The sequence below is a fragment of the Notolabrus celidotus genome, chromosome 1, assembly GCF_009762535.1.
Source record: "Notolabrus celidotus isolate fNotCel1 chromosome 1, fNotCel1.pri, whole genome shotgun sequence".
NCBI lineage: Eukaryota > Metazoa > Chordata > Actinopteri > Labriformes > Labridae > Notolabrus > Notolabrus celidotus.
In genome coordinates this window covers 13,510,993-13,529,861 of record NC_048272.1, presented here as the reverse complement: position 1 = coordinate 13,529,861, position 18,869 = coordinate 13,510,993, and the positions used below count along the sequence as shown (strand labels likewise).

The 18,869-nt window shown below is 41.6% G+C and overlaps 1 protein-coding gene across 1 annotated transcript; it reads left to right on the top strand.

The window, feature by feature from the left end:
- Window positions 1-989: 989 nt before the first annotated feature.
- fam210b (family with sequence similarity 210 member B) lies at window positions 990-11,282 on the top strand. The gene is made up of 3 exons (XM_034680756.1): window positions 990-1,698; window positions 7,345-7,544; window positions 10,309-11,282. The coding sequence occupies exons 1-3, from the start codon at window positions 1,180-1,182 to the stop codon at window positions 10,523-10,525; spliced, it is 936 nt and encodes a 311-aa protein (XP_034536647.1). The 5' UTR covers window positions 990-1,179; the 3' UTR covers window positions 10,526-11,282.
- The last annotated feature ends 7,587 nt before the right edge of the window (window positions 11,283-18,869 follow it).

Below are 18,869 nucleotides of genomic sequence, written 5' to 3'. Positions count from 1 at the left end.
TTCTCCAATACAAGTGAAAGTTGCTCTGTCAGATTATTACTTGAGTCAAAGTACTGAAGTACTTGCATTTAAAAATACTTAAGTATTCAAAGTACTTCTTAAAAAAACTCAAAACGTTGTATTTTCACGAAGCATGATGGCAGTCAAGAATACATAGGAGTACATTCGGTTACATTATGTTTATCTAGAAACCATTACTTGAAATCTCTAAAAACTATACCATATAATAAAAAAAACAGCAACTAAGTTACTAAAAGCACAGAAAACTTAGTTTGAAATGTTCATCTGGAATGAAACAAATGTTACATAGCTCAAAACGCTTTCTCAGGTTGGACTGTTAATGTTTGTATGTTTGGGCAGAGTGGGAAACAGGGAGAACATTTCAAACGATGCGTATCATTCTTCATTTCAAAAACCTCTAACACGGGCTGCAGATATGGCCATGGGTGCTCAGGTGGAGAATTATAGCCATCATTACCACCTGTAAATGAACTGCTTGATCTTAGTGAAATTTGCTCTGTGTTTGCTCAGCGTTCAAGACGCACAATATACAGGTACTGCTAAACCACTGAGACAAACAGAACTACACAAACACATTTTACTGTCTTTGGGATCAGATTTCAGAAAAGAGAAGGAAATTCATGAGCTGACTTCAAAGCAAAAGTAGCGAGTAACTAGAGCATTGATAGAAATGTAGTGGAGTAAAAAGTACAATAATTGTCTTCTGAATGTAGTGGAATAAAAGTAATAAGTACTGTACTCAAGTAAATTTACTCTGCTCTACTGTCCATCACTGACAAAGAGCACGTGTGGTCCTGCTCTTCATGTAATATAATGCTAAGTAATCATTGTAAGGATTTGGTGCTAAACAATGAAAACCTGATTGACACCTTCTGTTGTGGCACAGTTAACTTCAGTGAGTCATCATGTTATAACTCAATTGAGGCGTTCAACACGGTTACACCTTTAAATCCCCCCTCCCCTTCTCTCTAGGCTTCACTATCTGCGGTTGCGCGTCAGCCCGCATTGGCTGTCGGTGATAATCGGTCAACAAACGGAGAGGCAGGAGGGCACTGGACAGCATGTTTACAGCCTACAGACACAATTAGCTGCCGTCAACACAGCGTTGACAGAGTTCTTTCCCGGAGGAGCTAACTCGTTTTTGGGCGACTGACGACGATGTTTTTGTGCCACACAGGGAGGCTGTCTGCAGCGGCTCTGGATCAGGCTTTCAAGTCCGCTGGATCGTGTCTTGTGCGACTTAAAGCAAACACACTGAAGGACGGCACTTTGACATTACGCAACAGCTACTCGGTTCACCGGTGTTTCAGCGCACCAGTCCGGGGTGTCTGTTTAACTCCTGTGCATTCAGGGAAACACCAACCAGACCCGCATCCTGTCCACAACTGGGACACACAGTCTGGTTTTGTAATCACGGACTGGGCACACTTGGACCGGGTTTCTGCGATAGCTGTGAGCCTCTCCAAAAGCGTGCAAAGTGAAGGCAGTTTCTCAGATATTATCAGGCAGCCCAACAGGCACCTTAACAGCCGAGGAGGGCAGGCGGGTAATGGTTTGTTTACAGGTAACTGGAGGATTTCCACGGGGAGCATGCAGACCAGATCCTCATCCACCGCCGCAGCCACGAAGAAGAAGAGTGAAGACAGCGAGGAGCAGACTGCTGTCTATAACAAAGAGGTGATTTAACCAGTACAAGTGTTTGTCTGACCCCTGGATCAGTTAATAAGAGCACACAAGGTCTGACTCGGGCTTCAACTGGTGGGAGGACATCCCGTTCTGGCCTTTGTGCCCCTGCATGGACAGGATTCAACTTGATATTATGAAATATGCTAAAAGCAGCCCAGGCCTTGTCATGTAAGCAGGCAGGCTGGTTATACAACACTGCATGACGACACCCAAGCGTACGCACGTGCAGGGAAGTCACAGTAGTTAGAGTATTATTGGTCTGTATTTACAAGTTAACTCTGAGCCAGCAGAAGTGTCAGTTACAGAATACATGCTGAGTCACTGTTCAGCCCGCTCACATCCACCTGGCTGCTCAAACTGGACTGCAATCAAATAAGAGGTGCAGAATAAGAATGAGTCATGTCGTCCAAACTCAACTTATTTGCATAAAACATGAATTCAGTGAGCAGTGTGCACGTGCTCCGTCAGTAGTGTCAACAACAGTGATATGAAACGGTACAGAGATTAAAAATGTGGTTTGACTTGTCTTATCCAGTTGCTTCATGATGCTTAACCCATGTTTCATTTTTATTCTGTTGTTGTTGGACACAAAACTTTGTATGAAGCCAGGCTAAAGATATTTTATACTGTATTTTGTACAACGTTGCTTTAAAGCTGCTGTTGGCAGAGTAAACATCTGTTCAGAGCAAGCGGCAACCTCCGGTCTCAAACTATGAAGCCCTTGCGGAAGTGTTATAAACTGCAATTCATCGAGAATCCTCTTGAGGCTGGCTGCAGAAACACCGGAAACCACATAGACACCAATTCAAAAAAGACGATCTTTGCAGCATTAATTAACATGTTTACAGCCTGATTCAAAAAACGGCTTGGCTCTACATTGCTAATTTATTTTAGATCGGCACACACTGTACGGGGGGCACATTTTTTTCTAACGGGACGGTTCAGAAGATATTAAGATTACAAGTTTTTGCCCATATAAGGACATGACTGACTTGACTCCCGGATGGGGACACAGCTGTTGGCTAGGAGGCTCAAACTCCACCTCTTTACGTCACACTATGCCTGGTTGAGTTCCGCTTTCCAATATGGCTGCCGCCGTCGATTGGCTTCAAAACAGCGCTCAGGAACACATGGGTGACGTCACTGGTACTACGTCCATTATTTATACTATCTATGGTTGACATTCGAAATCTCTCTTTCCGAACTGATGTTTATATCACGACTACCAACAGCAGCTTTAAGCTAAATGCTAGCTACAGTAGCAAACTGGGGCTGCTACAAAAAAAATGATTGTCATTGTTAGTTATGTGTTGGGTATTTTCTTTTATATTGATATTTTAGTTCTTAAAATATCCCAAAACTGGTCATAAAATGATTCAAACCAATTACCAGGTTGTAAAATGTAGTTTGTAATGGCTGGGCAACAAGCAATCTTTTCTTGTAGCTCCAATGCTAACATAGTTACAGTGACAATGCTAACATGCTGATGTGTTTAGGTTTGATGTTCACCATGGCCACATACCTAAGCATGCTTAGAGTTGTTAAATAGCACCATTAAAGCTGAACTTTGCCCCTAATGTCCTACTAGCTTTAAAGGAGGGCTGTATTATTAAACCTTAGTATTGGAAAATACACCTGTAGTATATCCAGTGAATGTAGTCATCACTGATAAAATAATACAGCTAGGATCAAAGTGGTGGACTGACCAACATGCCAAGAAAGTTCAATGACTTTTTTTAACCTACTTGTTCTAAATCACAGGATCTGTGTAACAAAGTTGCAAAACTGAAATGTTCTTCAATGAATGCTGACTCATTACTAAGTATAATCAGATTTTCAGTTACCTCTGAAGCCAAAAGACAAAACTTTAAAACCTTTTCTACGTGTTAAGCGTAACTTATAAAAAAAAAAAGTAGTGGTCTTCAAAATGATTTAACAGAATGGATCAAAATATTTTGATATATTTCTAAATATATTTTCTAGATTTTTTTTGTGCATTTCACATCTTTATTCTCTTAAAATCTAAATTAAGAGAACAAAAAGTTTTCAGCTACTGCTTCAGGCTTTGACTACAGGGCCTTCAATGTGGTGTGCGTGTGTGTGTGTGTGTTTGTGCGCTTGTGAGTGTGTCTTTGTCCGAGTTTGCGTGCCACTGTGACTTTGCAGATCCGCATGTTTTCCGCCTGTGAAAAGCTGTTATCAGACACAGCAGTCTCACTGTTCCCCTCCCATAACAACCTCCCTGGCACAACTCCCTTTGGCCACCCGCTCACATGACCCTCCCACGGCGCTGCCTGCTTTTACTTTAAGCATGGCCTGAGTCGCCCCTGAAAAGCAAGGGCCTGCTCTCTCGCCCACTGGGGCTTGTCTATTGTCCATTGTAAGCCGGCCAGTGACTACGTCACCAGGGCTGTGTCTTCATCCTGGGGGTCTGAGCCAAATTTAGCAAGACGAGTTGTCTGAAAAACACTCAATCAGCTTGTTTTCTGCTGGTCCCCCTTCTGCTTCTTCTTTGTTTCTACCCTCTTGATTGGTTGTCTGTCTCGGTCCTACAAAGAAATTCCGTCTGAAGCAAGCTAAGAGTCAGAGCAGCAGAAGCAGACATCAGGCCTCATCTGTGTTTCACAGTCCTTGTTTCAGAAACTGATTTGGATGTGGTTATGGTACAGGACAGCAGGTTGAGGGCCTGATGCACTCAGGAGCCAAACTTTAATCCAATGAAAGAAGTTATGAAGGGAGAACAAATGTACAATATAATATTTTAATTTTGAGGGTTGGAATATTTTCTAATACGCTCATCTGCTACATTATTGGGAAAACAGATTGTTAAGAGGTCACTGCAACCAGTCTTCTTTATATTTAGTATTTTTTCAGCAATCTCAGTATTCAGTTCTAAAATAAGTTATTCCATGCAAACTCCGGCTACTTCCTGCTTTTTCAGAGAACTGTATTTATTTTTGGCATAAACATATTTGGATAACTTGGCTTTAGTTGGAACCACTGGGCATGATGCCCTCCCTGTTCTGCTGCTCTTTTTACTGTTTGAATTTCTACTTGCAGAGATGTGATCATCAAAAGCAAACACTGTTAGATCCAGGGGGGAAAAAGCTAAAATTGTTTTCTAACTCCTCACTGGCAGGCCTACCTGCATGCACATTCAAACCTCTGCAGAGGATACAGAACTGGTCTTCAACAAACCCAAAACAGCAAGTCACTCCACCAATCATTTATCTCCGTTGGCTTCCAGTTGCCACCAAATTAAAAACCCTGCTGCTTGATTACAAAACAGCAACAAAAATGGCTCCCATCAACATGAACTCCCTCATCCAGGTCTAGACTCCCTCCTGCCTGCTACGCTCTGACAATGAAAAGAGCTATGTGCTGCCATCACAGTAGGACCCTCAGTCACTAGTTAGACTCTTCTTCTCTGTAGAACCCCAGTGGTGGAATGAATTACCTAAATACGTTTGATCCACAGAGTCCTTTACAATTGTGTGATTGAGGATGTTGCTGACGTTAGTTACGATATTCATGATGATGTAACTGATGACAGTCATGCTGTGGGTGATAATGATGTTTAAGAAAAACAGTGTCTATCCACCCTCTGCATTTCCTCTAGCTCTGCATGTCAACACGGGTGTTCCATTGGACGTGAAGCAGTTTGTTGCACGTACTCACGTTGCTCCCTTAATGTCTAGACCCTTGCTTGTGTTGTACTCACTCTCAGATGTACCTTACTTTGGACAAGAGAGTTCGCTTAATGAAGTTGTAAAAATTATTATACCTCTCCCCTTAATATTTGAATCATGGTAAAACCTCAAATTGACCTGAAAGCTTCCATAAAAGACATGTTAAATAGTTGAAAACCACATCAGAAACACTAAGCACCAAAATATTTATGCTTACAAATACTGAATTTTGGCTGTGAATGATTGATTAGATCTTTTTTTATTTTTCAGTAATACTTCTATCAGATATTTCCTGATGGAAGGGATTATTCTATTGGATTTTTGTGCATAAAAAGCTTAATTTTTTTCGTCTTCTTCATTGCACAAATTCTTCAGTGTGTTTTGGGGTCTTGTCTCCCTTTTAACCCTATATTTTTTAATCTTATGTGTCCTAGTATTCAAGTAGCTCTATGTTATGTAGCCTTTTTCTTTCTTTGTTTATGATCCCACTCCTATAACAGTAAGGGCAGAGCAGTAACTAAAAGGTACATAGGAAGATAAAAGTTACAACTGCATCATATATGTAAGGAGATCAGTCTGGCTAAAACTCAGAAACTACATCCATGAGGTATGCACACATAGTCCATTAATGTCACCACACCAGGATAAAACCATAAAACCATAACCTACCCAAACAGGATTTGTAGTATTAAAACACATGTATTTTTCTTAGCTGCACTGGTTTCACGTTCATGTATCCAAATCTGTATGAAGGAGGAAAAATGGTTTTGGACTGTCTGTATTCTGTACTCTATTCTACCTGTTGCACAGGCTGAGCTGCATTAAACATGAGTATTTGGTGAAAGCAGCCCTGAAGCTCCACTCACAGGGAGGATTATGTTTATTTACATGCTGCACTGTTAACAAACTGCAGGCTTACTCTATTTATTTTACATTTCTCCTTCCCCTCGCTGCTCTGCCAGTCTTTTACACCATCCTCACTCTGTTGCAGTCTGTCCTCTGCTGTGGTGCTCTCATTGTTGTTAACTGTGGTAGTTCTCTAATCTGTGTTACTGTCAGCATGCACTGGATTGACCCGCTGCTCCCTGCTGCATGTCAGACGGCTGGATTGAGTCTGCAGCTTGTTCATCTTAGAGAGTGGTGTGTCTGGAGGTCACGAGCACAGAGTAAAGTGTGCATTTGTGCACTTATGAGAGGCCCTTTGTGTGTGCGTTTGTAAGATAGAGTGGTGGACTTTGTTAGTGTGTGAAAGGGTGAGTGATAAAGGGAATTACCTAAAGCACACAGCAGCAGTCAGGCCTGTTTAATCAGCTGATTTACAACACAATAAACAGAAACGGCTCGTAAAAAGAGACCTACTATTCAGGCTTAGTTGGTCATGACCTAATTGGATTAAAATATGTTCGGTTAATGAAGGTTAAACGTTGCCATAATGCTGTTTTTAATGAAAATACCATAAAACACCTTAAAATTTGAGAAAAAACATGCACAATTGACATACTTATTGCACCTGTAAATGCTTTGAAATGACCACATACATGTTTTTTTGTCCTTCATCGTATGTTAAGTGCATTTTAAGATAAGTAGTTGAAAGTTTTGGGCTTTTCTACCCCATGTGTCCATAAAAATCTTGCAAACTTTGACATCAGTTAATCCAGAAATGCAGCCTCCACCGAGGCTTGTTTGTTTCATAGTTTGGAGGAGCCCTCAGAATACTAATGTCATAAATATCATGATTATTCATCTCAGTGGAAACAATCTCTGCTATTTCAATCAACTTCTTCTTTGCCATTCATATCTTTTCCTCGTTTTTGTCTCCATTTTTTAGTCTGACTTCTCTCAGACACATTCTCCAGGGATTGATTGGTAATTCATCCTCACATTTCATTTCACACTGCTCATACTGTTCTGTTTCTCCCTCTTTTTTCTGTCTCTATATTTTGGCCAGGAGGAGCAGAATTTAAAGGACACATCCACCATTTCCTCATCTACTGCAAAGGCCCCAGAGGAGCCAGAGCCAGAGGGGGGGAAACCCACCAAAGCCCAGCAGCTAAAGAAAGTCTTCAAGGAGTATGGAGCGGTGGGAGTTAGCTTTCATATTGGGATCTCCCTCATGTCCCTGGGAATGTTCTACCTCCTCATATCAAGGTAACAAATGTAACAGCATGTTATTGGATTTTCTTTGGGAAGGGGGATAAGGGGCAACCTTCAGAAGTTCATGTGAACATCTTCAGCAGCTAGAAAATATTCCAGTGTCTATAAGTAGACAACTGATATAGTTTTTTCAACAGCTGATGTCGATACTGATGCTGATAATTAGACAAGGTCTGCCCATGACCAATGTATAATGATGTATATAATTCATCATGTATTTTTTTCCTTTTTTGCAATTGATTAAAATCAACAATTCAATAAAATCCATTATTCCATGAACCTTACAATCTAACATGCACGGTTATCTTAGGCAGTAACATATTTAAGGTCAATTTTTAATTCATTCATTGTAAATAGTCATCCATTTGTTTACAATATATACTCCAGGACATGACTGATATTTATGCCAGAAGAAATATACAGCTATTATTCTATACATCATAACAGATGTATTTATGTTAAACACTAACCTGCTACTGTTTTAGATTTGATGTGCTGTCATTTGGGATAGAAAAAAGATGTAATTTAGAATAACCAAAAGGAGAATGGGGATTAGGGGAAATGCCAACATTACTCGACAGTTGTCTCATTGTCTCATAATTTTAGTCGTCCTCATGGGGGTTGCAAGGATCAACTGATGGCTATTGATTGGCAAATTTAATTGGTCGGCCAATAGCTCAGTCTTTCTCTTCTATTTATTCCCCTTATTTTCAAAACGAAGATAAGAGATTCATAAGATTAATTCATACGGGTAAAATTAATAAAGCCATTTTTCAGAAATGACCGTGTTTTTGCCCCTTCACTCGTCCTATTTTCATTATTTTCATTGATTGTCCTAACAAATATTCTGTGCTATGATTTAAATTGGATTAGAGCCTGTATCCTTTAACAAATTTTTTTTTATTTATTATTTGCTCTGGCAGCACCATTTAAAAATGAAACATAAAAATTATTGATAGAAATTGTGTCGTAGTGTTAGAAGCAGCTCTAAACCTGAAAATTGTACCTTGACAAGATGAGTGTGTCGAATTTCTCCACCGTACCGACATCAACCATTGATATTGAGAAAGTTAATATCAGAAGCCCCGCCCCTTAGTGATTTTGATTGGAAGTAACACAAAAGAATGTGGTTGAACTATTTTCGACTGAGAGCGCAGCAACAAAAACAGGTGACACGTGGGACGTGTTTTGCACTTACTGAAAATGCTGAACTGCATTGGTTTGTACAGGAAATAGGGATTTAAAAGCACAGGCCCTCATTCTCTGAGAACTAAAGGGTAAGAGCACCTCTAGATATTGTGAAGGAGATACTTATTCTACCTATAATAGTACATACTCTTTGAGTGTTGTTTGAAACACAGTTGATAATTGAGTAAAGTACAAACATATTAAGGAATGAGAGGTAGAGATAGACAGAAGGGCAAGGACACAACAGAAAAGTCAAATGCAACATGACACAAGCTCAATGGATTAGATTACAACCTGGGAATGCATTAAACATTAAAACCTGAAACTATGGAGCAGCTTAAGAGCATCCGAGTGTCACTGTGCTTTAAAATGCAGACAGGAAATGACTGACCTGTGGGCTGCTTTTACACAGAGGGATGCTTAATGTGTGCTGCAGATCATCAGCAAATGAAACCTATCCTAAAAGAGAACACAAAGTACTGTCAGACATTACACTAGCCCTGCTGTTGAAAAGTAATTCTGGCTGAACCGAACACTGAAATTGTGTTTAAATAAAACACAAGTTCATTCCCCCTTCTCTTTCGTGTGTTTGTTTTGGACTTGTAATTTCACAGCAACCAATGCAAAATGGAAAGTCTTTGACACTACGATGTCTTACACAGTCTTATAACTTATTGACGACGACAGTTGAAGGGTAAAACAAACAGCACAGTTCCAGTGTTTGCCAGAGTATCATTGAAGACCCATTTTGTGGCCTAATGTGGCTCTATGCCAGGGGCTCAAATACCAGAGAGACTTGGCAGGGATTATCTGACAGCTTGGAGATTTCCTCATATAGCCGATAACAACCCTTGAAGTGAAAAGTGAGTCTGTAGCGCGCAACCATTGGGCATTATCGCAGTGAGTGCGCAGAGCCCAGGCATGTGGCCTGCTAATACAGATCTGTGTGGTGTGTAAACAGTTGTCTGGCTGCAGATGGAGCTTTATATTTAGCTGACTAAAGTTTGCTAACGGAGCTGTGTGTGTGTGTGTGAGTGTGGGCAAAAGGGGGCGGCATATTGATGGAAGCAGCTCTAAACCTTTGGTTAGCACATTCTTTACATACTTATTTCCCTGAATAGCTCAAATAAAAACACCATGACTCCACTAAATACTGTGAACAAAGGCAGTGACATGAAGCTGTTGTAGAAACCTCTTTGATTTATGTGATCTTAGTGGAGCAGTGCTTCATATGCTAATGGATTTAAATGGGTCTAAAGGCTTCAAATAAACTATTATACAACAGTTTTTATTGAACAGAGCTCCCTCTAGTGAAAAAAAAGAGTCACGCTTTTCTGTTTCTTTTTTATTCTTTCCAAACTATTATTATATTCCACCTCATATTGGAATATTTTAGTCTACATGCACAGGAGTATAAATGATTGAAGGATTGTCAATGTAATAACCTGTAATAGACACCTAGTTAAAAGCCTCCACACATGCTAAATAAGAAGTACCCTGCTGTATGTGGTGTTGTCCAAGTGTAAGTCTGAGTTTAACCAGGTCATTTCTGTCCTCTCTGTCTCCTCAGTGGGATCGACATGGCAGCTCTGCTGTGTAAACTGGGCTTCAGCGAGGCAGTCGTGCGGTCCAAGATGGCAGCAGGGACGAGCACGTTTGTCTTGGCCTACGCCATCCACAAGCTCTTCGCACCGGTTCGCATCAGCATCACTCTGGTGTCTGTGCCTCTTATTGTGCGCTACTTCAGAAAGACTGGTCACTTCAAACCACCCACACCGGCCCCCTGATGGCCCTCCTCACCTCCTCCTCAGCCTCATTAAGGAACAAACATTCTGACTGTTAATCGCTATAATTAAAACATCTGTATATATCTTTACTCATCGCCTTTGTCTGCAAACGCCACATCTGTTGTTGTTGTGAATTCAGGTGAAACGTTTCCTGCATTAGTTCCTGTTGTTACATAATCAGAGTTTAAATTTGTGTTACTTTAGATTTTAAAGTCCAGAAAAAAAAGCTGAACAGCCCAAATATTTATTTACAATCAGAAGTTATGATCAGGGAATTTATGTTTTCTCTCAGTAGGCAGGTTTGTCTCTATAAAGCTGTGAAGGTTCTCCGTGGGGGCAAGTGGAAAAAGCTGATCTCTCCTCCACTGTTCTTCCTCGCTGACTCGGCCATGTTCAGGTGTTATGTGAGTCAGCAGAATAAATCTGACTCTCTCTGCCTCCTACATCTCTGTCCTTTTCTCTCCTTTCTGTTCTCAGACTCTCCTATGCACTGTTTTTATTTTCTGCTGCTGTTTTGCTTCCCTCCTGTTTTTCTTCTCAGCATCTATTTTCCCTCCTTTTATATCCCTTTGCTGTTCCTCTTCCTCTCCTCTCTCTTGTTCTTCAACTTTAAAAATGTCACTGCCTGAGCAGCTACTTCAAGCTAATTAATCCATGAGTGAAGCTGACTGTCGCTGACTGAAAGTTTTGGATTGAGAGTTTTTTTTCTGATTGAATGGACCTTATTTAACTATTAAAAGGAATGTTGTCTTTTTGATTTGGTGTGTTTTTTTGTTATTAAATACAATCTTAACTTAATAAGCTGTTTAAGATAACTTTATTTAGCCTCACTGGTTTAAAACCACTATCATCCATATTTTAGTCTTTGAACAGTAGATTAAAATTATATGTCTTGGTTAAACAAAGTCACTCATGGTCAATCAATCTATCTTTATTTGTATAGCACCAAATCCCAACAAATGTTATCTCGAGACGCTTTTACAAACATAGCAGGTCTAGACCGTACTCTATGTTAAATTATTAAGAAAGACCCAACATCAAGACAGGATAAGACTCAGTCTTATCTCATCTTAGTAGGGCACTTTGCAGTATTTATGTAGTTACAGCGACATGGAGAAACTTCCTTTTAACAGGCAGAAACCTCGAGCAGAACCAGACCCATGTTAGACAGCCATCTGCCTCGACCGAGTTGGGGTTGGAAAGAGGGATAGAGGAGATTAAGAGAGAGAGAGATGATGGCAAACCGAAAGCAAAATATCTCTTTACTCTGGGGTTCCCCTCATTTTCACACCTTCTCCCTCATTGTTTTGGTTAAACCGTCTGCAAGTGAATTGTTGTCACTCATCTTCACAGTTATAAAAAATGCTACACCTGTCTGCCATAAAACAAGGAAAAAGGGGAAGTTAGTAACTGCCTGCAGGACCCTTTGAGGCATCTACGACTAGAGAGTGAAACATTTCCTTCTGAAGTTTTTGCTCTGAATCAAAACCTGAACTTAATATTTTGCTTCATATATACCATGGTGAAAAATTAACATCTGCTACCAAACAGAATTTAGGGAGCAGCCACAGCCACAACTTTCCAGTTTTGTACACAAGCTTAACAACTTTAATTTCGTAATGTCACTTCTAGGTGTCCACCAAATTTGAAGGGAATCAGATTAACCCTCTTGTCATCAAAATGTGCTGCCCCAAAATGGCAAAAAATATCAGAATTAGATGTCTGAAATTCTGGGATGAGGCGCCTTCAAACAGCCATGCTCTTGAGCCAAATGTTTAAAATAGCCAGCCATAATTTGAATAATGTGGTGAGTCCACTCTGCTTTTAACCGTTGGCTGAATTACTAAAACAGGAACACCACACAAGGGTTAAAGGTGATCATAAAGTTTTATTAAGTTGGTGTCGGCTAGAAGCAAGCTGTAAAATCAAATCTGATCACGTTATTGAAGGTTTGAATTGAAGTGTTTTGCCTCAGAAGTTTTCAGAGGTTTTTGTTGTACAATTGATCCTATAGAGGGTTGGATTTTAATATTTTTTATACAACACTACTGAGTTCATCCTCTTAATTTATCCTATTTATACCCGACAGTACATACATTTTGAATATTTTTCTTTGTCTTGTTGTGTTTTGCTCAGGACATCCACCAGATACATGAGTGAGGAAGGAAACTAAGGCTGTTTCATAGTTTTAGCAGTAATTAATATTTTGGTACATACATTTTCACCCCTGATGTGTATGTGAAAGACATGTTAAGCCTCCTTTGGTTGCACATCTCTCCATTTACCACTATGGGGAGCTCCTGAACCACAAATACTGTGGTGTTCTGCCTACATTCTGTTTAGACACTTCTCATCTCTCATATGATGAAATATCTTTCTACTTTAAATGTTCCCAGACAGACACCAGCATTATATCACAAAGGAGGAGCATCACTCCTCATGGCATCCCAAAGAAATGATTTAGTAAAATGTGAACATGTGATAAAGTATCGCAAGATCTTTGACTACAAATGAATCAGCGTGTAGTGTTTAATTACTCAACAAACAATAATAAAAAAAACATTGACAGAGTTTCCAAATAATATTATGAATCTGATAACTCGTCTTAACAACTGTATTTAACCAAGGTTTGAATGGAGCGCATGATGGTGCACCATGCTCCCAAAGGTCTAGGTTATACTCTTACCAGTTGCATATCTCATAAGAATTCATTATTTTTGGCTGAATTCATCACAGCAGGTATTAGTGCCCTCTCCCTCCTCTTTCTCTGGTCCTCCCTCCCTCCCTCCCTTTTTCCCTGAAGGTTTGATGGGTCAGCCAGCACAGCAAGCAACCCTCAGCTGCTGCAGCATCCCTGAAGATCTGCGTTGCATTGAATGGTAGCTGCCTTGAACAAGAACTTATCTCTCTTCCCTTCATTTGTGTGTGTGTGCGTGTGTGTATGTGTGTGTGTGTGTGTTTCTTGGCCTGGTGAATAATTCAGCCAGGAGAGTTTTATGAGGAGAACTAAGAGTGTATGGTGGTTTGTGCCAAGTTATCAACCCTGGTGTTTTCAGGAGTAGGAGCTTTGGCAGCACTATGACACAAGCTGATACAAACTGATCTTGCACACACGCATGCTCACACACTGAGACACACACAGAGGAAGCAGAAGAAGCGCCTGGGCCTCATTAGCCATGATGAGGACAGGGAGCTGCCATCGCCTCTCCATCCCCTGCATGTCCCCCATGGCTAGGAACAAATTGGTGACAGCGCTCCCAGCCACTCTGTCGGGCTACCTGCGATGCACTGGGCTCTGTCAGGCTCTGTGTGTGTGTGTGTGTGTGTGTGTGTGTGTGTGTGTGTGTGTGTGTGTGTGTGTGTGTGTGTGTGTGTGTGTGTGTGTGTGTGTGTGTGTGTGTGTGTGGGTGTGTGTGTGTGTGTGTGTGTGTGTGTTGAAAGAACGCTACACACAGAGGAGAAAGGGAAAAGAGAGGGTTTCTTGGTTACACTCCCTTGTCCCCTTTGCTCGGCCCAGAACGGAGTCGTGACACGAGTGAGCACTTCATCGTGTTATCCTCAAGTTTGATGAGGAGGAGGGGGAAATGAGGGAGAGAGAGGGGTTCCATCCTACCTTCCTTTCCCCCTCCAGTACAGAGGGGTTCAAGAGGGTTCAAATCCCTGCCTCAGCTCCTGACTTGTGCCCGCTGCACCTTTTTTATTAAAGTCAGAAACACAGTCAGCGCTGCCTCTGTCAGAGTGAATCCATTATGCCTGTATATTCAGGTTGCATTTCAGACACAGGAGTTGGGAGGAATGTGTGTAGCTGCAAAGTGCTGATGCATGCAGGGGTATATAAGCATATGGCAACAGCACACAAAGCCACTCCCTGACAAGCTGCTTATTTTCCCCTTGCAATATCTTTTATTTTATTTCTTTATTCTTCTATTTTCTCTTCATCATATTCTGCCCCTCCTCATTATTTCCACTTATTACCCTCTCCACCACCTTTCCTCTCCATCTCCTGACCTGCTCGGCAATCTTGTTAGCCCTTCTGAGTGTCAGTCTAGACGGGGAGGCACATATCCTGTCAACCTTGCAGGTTCAAAGACACTCTGTGAATTTCTTTACAGGAAAGGACTGGCATAAAGTTTCAAGGTGCATGCAATCAAATACGCCTGACACACAAACACACACTTATTCCCTCTCTCCTTCTTGCATGCTCATCCTCCTCCACCTCCTTTTTTCTGCTTTAACCCTCTTATCCCTCACATGTATATATATATATATATATATATATATTGGCTACTCCTCTCCTTCTCCTCCCCCACTCTCAGTCAGACGTGGAGCATCTTTTTTCCTTTCGCTCTCCTTGCCTCCCTCTCCCTCCTTCCTTCCTCGTCTCTCCTCTCCTGTCTCCGAGTTAAGTTTAGCAGATGCACCTGATGGCAGCATCATCCTGGAGCACCTGTCAGCTGTCTGCCTTCATCACGGCTCCTCCGCTGCCACAGGGGCCACGGGGAAGTAAACCTGGAGACAGTCGCTACTATCAACAGCTGCATCTTATTATTTTAAACACCGGTGCCAGTCAGTTCTCACCAGAGATGCGTGCATTTATATATTTAAATTATTTTTGTATGTGCCGCCCCCTCTTTATTTTCGCTGCTCCTCAGGATTCGTAGGCTCAGCTGTTAAATGTGAGCAATTATAATGGAGCAAGGAGGGAGGCGAGGGTGGAGACAGAGAGGCAGAGAGGTAGGGAGTTGATCTTGCAGGTGACAGAGACGGGGAGGAGGAGGAGGAGAAGGAGAAGGAGGAAGAGGAGGAGGAGGAGGAGGAGGAGGGAGCAGGCATAAGTTGTCAAAGTGATGCTGGCAGTTGTGGATTATGTTTTTGACTGTTACTGTAACTTAGCTGAATGCCTGTCAGCCGTCTAACAGGCAGCTGAGTCGTTCAGTTTGTGCTTCACTAATGCAATATTTCAAAATAGAAGATGAAGTGTACCCTGACAAGTAATAATACTGAGACCCTCCATCCTTTCTGAGTCCAATTAATGCCACAGCCATCGTACCACACTGTACCACACACAACACCTAAATCTGTAACCTCCATCCTGTCCTCACTGGAATCACAGCAATAATGTTGAAATAACCAGAACGTACTGAGCAGAGAGTATTTGCTTGAAACACAATAAGTTCCCCTACACGCTATGGTTTCATTTAGGTTTTTTTTTCTGTTAATAACGTGTTTAAAAGACGACGGTGGCCACCATTAAAAAATGTTAAAACTGGGTGAAACATGAAAGTGTTTTCAACGTCTGTTTCAAGACCTTGATTAAAAATCTGTTTAAACCAGAAGTCACAGATGAATCTGCTTCTGTCACAAGATTCATGTCACATTCACACATATATTAGCTGCAAATTTCAAGTCACATCTCATATCAAGTTCAAAACAGCTGGATTGTAGTGCCTCAAAGTCACAGACAGGAAGCTTAAAGTATGGCAGGGGGAAGAGAGCTCAGTACTTACCGAGCAATCAGCCGATCATCACCACTGGCTTTCTAGCTCTGAGTAGTACTGCCGTTTGTCAGGTAACATTCAACTACGCCAGCATCCAGGGCAGTGGTGGTTGGTCAATGAAGGGCCCTAGAGCCCGACCCCATGACTCTCCATAGTGGGATCAGCAGGACGTTCCCAAATAAGATTTAAAAAGTGTGTTTGAAATATATTGTATGATGAAAATGTTCTATGTTTCTAAAGCTACTGATTCGTCACTGAAATATGAAGCCAATGCGAAAGTGGTAAAATCTGTAGTTCCTCAAGTGTCCACTTGGGGTTGGCTCGAGAAACACTAGAAGCCACATACACACTCATTCTACAAAGCCAAAAATAAACATTCTTACAGTCTGGTACAACAAACAATTCTGGTTTAAATGGCTTCTCTATCCACACACACTGAATAAATTAAGATTATGAGTTTGGAATAATTAGAGGCATGGCTGACTTGAGACTTACAGGTGGACGCACTAGCTGTTAGCTAGGAGGCCAAAAGCCCACCTCAATTCCACCTCTTTGCCTCATGTTAGGTTGACCAAAAGCTTGGTTGAGTCAGCATTTCCAATATGGTGACTGTCGACATTAGGCCTCAGAAATCTGCATGGAAAACCAATGGGTGTCGTCATGGAAACTATGTCTACGTTTTACATAATTTATGGGATATATTGATGGACGTGTTTCTCTGTCACCTGCAGAGCATGTATTAGAAGCCATTTGCAACATATACACAGGGGTAAAGATTGAGGGGAAATATCTCACTGATTGAATGCAGACAGTGATCTGAAAGAAATGAACAATACGTATGGTCAAATAATATACTCGGGTCCTGGCAGGAGGTTATGTATCACAGAAGGGATCAACATTCAGCGTTATGTTAAAGGGGCCAAAACCCACACTAAAAAGATTGCGCGCCAGTCCTAGAACTTGAGTCTGAGTCTTTAAATGGACTTGTGTATAACTTAAGTGCAAGTCCAAGTCTCAAACTTGGAGTCCTAATCTCTACAGTAACATAATGAAGCATCAACGATTATTACAGTAGGTTGACACTGCATAGCATACATTTCTTTTAAATGACTGTTTTTAAAAGAAGTCAAATTGGTGCAATATTCAACACAGTCCACTAGGGCTGAACGATATATTGTATCGATATCGATATTGGGATATGAACATTCAAGATATTAATTTCGCAAAATCAACGATATCAACAAGATTATCCCCGCTCGCCCTGCATGTAGGCTTGCCCTTACACGTACAGCTAAGGCCAGCAAACCACAAACCTCATTTCATGCTTGCCGTTGATTGACAGCTGAAGCCAGCCAATGACAAACATCAGAGGGAGGGCACGAGGGAGATGAAGACACACATTCACCCATACGCTACACACAGCTGGGAAACGAGAAACATGAGAAACATTTTTCAGAAAATGGTTTGGACGCTGGACTAACGTTACAAAATACCATCCCAAACATATTTCAATCAAGTGGCCATTCCCAAACTCTACAACGAATGTAAAAGGAAAGTTTAATCCGGGCTCCGTGAAATCGATCATTTTGCCACAACCGCGGGCCTGTGGTCGAGCCGGACGACCGAACCTTACATCAGTTTAACAGTTCATTTTATAACAACAAACTTTGAACTCAAGACCTGATGTCTGCAGACGTCCTTCTTCCCTGGGGAGCATACTGGGGATAATATAGCATATGAGATGAGAGGTGCATTTGTGGACTGGGATTTGAAGGAGGACCAAAAGGTTTGCGTGATAAAGGCTTTGGAGGTGATCGGCTGGACGCGGCTTCAGTGCTTTGGACACAGGCTGCACCTGGCGATAGGTACGTTTAACTATACTTATTTTAATAACTTAGTTTAGAAGAGGGAGCGAGAGAGAGACAGGTTGGTGTGTGTGTGTGTGTATTTGTGTGGGTGTGTGTGTGTGAGAGAGAGAGAGAGAGAGAGAGAGAGAGAGAGAGAGAGAGGGACAGGGTATGTGTGAGAGAGAGAGAGAGAGAGAGAGAGAGAGAGAGAGAGAGAGAGAGAGAGAGAGAGAGAGAGAGAGAAAGAGAGAGAGACAGAGAGAGAGACAGAGAGAGAGACACACACAGAGAGAGGGACAGGGTGTGTGTGTTTGAGAGAGAGAGAGAGTGTGAGAGAGAGAGAGAGAGAGAGAGAGAGAGAGAGAGAGAGAGAGAGAGAGTCTGCAACAGGGGTGACATATCATGCAAAATCAACTTTTTAATGGTTCTTTACCTGAAATATGTTTCCCTGGCATGTCTACAGACCCCCTGAAAATGAAAAAAATCCATTCTGCCCCTGTTTTGATTTCTACACCTCTCTGTAAATGTGTGCTGAAACGAGCCGTTTCAGACTTCTGTGTTTTTGTTACGTCACAACAATATCCGGTCTGTCACGGAGTCAGAGCTCGGAGCTTGTTCAGCCCAGAGACTGTATAAAATACAACTCACCCCTCCTCCGTTTTTCATTCCCTGCACAAATGTGTGCTAACAAGGAGCTTAGGAGGGAGGCATGCTAGTTGTAGGCTGTCTTAATAAACACAAAGGTTGGTTTTACTCCCCACGTCTGCAGATTTGAAGACCTAGTGGATGATTTTTATTTTTCATGGAAAAGTTCTAGCACTAGCTAGCATAGCCACATAGCTACATGTCGTAGCTGTGTACCAAGACACACGTCAACATACTAACAAATCAAACGACAAGAAACACAAAATCTGTGACCAATGGTTCAAATAGGTCCTGCTGCCTTTCTGGCAGAGGTCGGTTTTACTCCCCACGTCTGCAGATTTGAAGATCTAGTGG

What these genes read in the sequence shown, in the direction of transcription:
- fam210b (XM_034680756.1), top strand. Translation starts at nt 1,180, where the DNA reads ATGTTTTTGTGCCACACAGGGAGGCTGTCTGCAGCGGCTCTGGATCAG. An exon ending in CTGCTGTCTATAACAAAGAG is followed by an intron (nt 1,699 to 7,344) that starts GTGATTTAACCA and finishes TATTTTGGCCAG; the next exon opens with GAGGAGCAGAATTTAAAGGA. An exon ending in TTCTACCTCCTCATATCAAG is followed by an intron (nt 7,545 to 10,308) that starts GTAACAAATGTA and finishes CTGTCTCCTCAG; the next exon opens with TGGGATCGACATGGCAGCTC.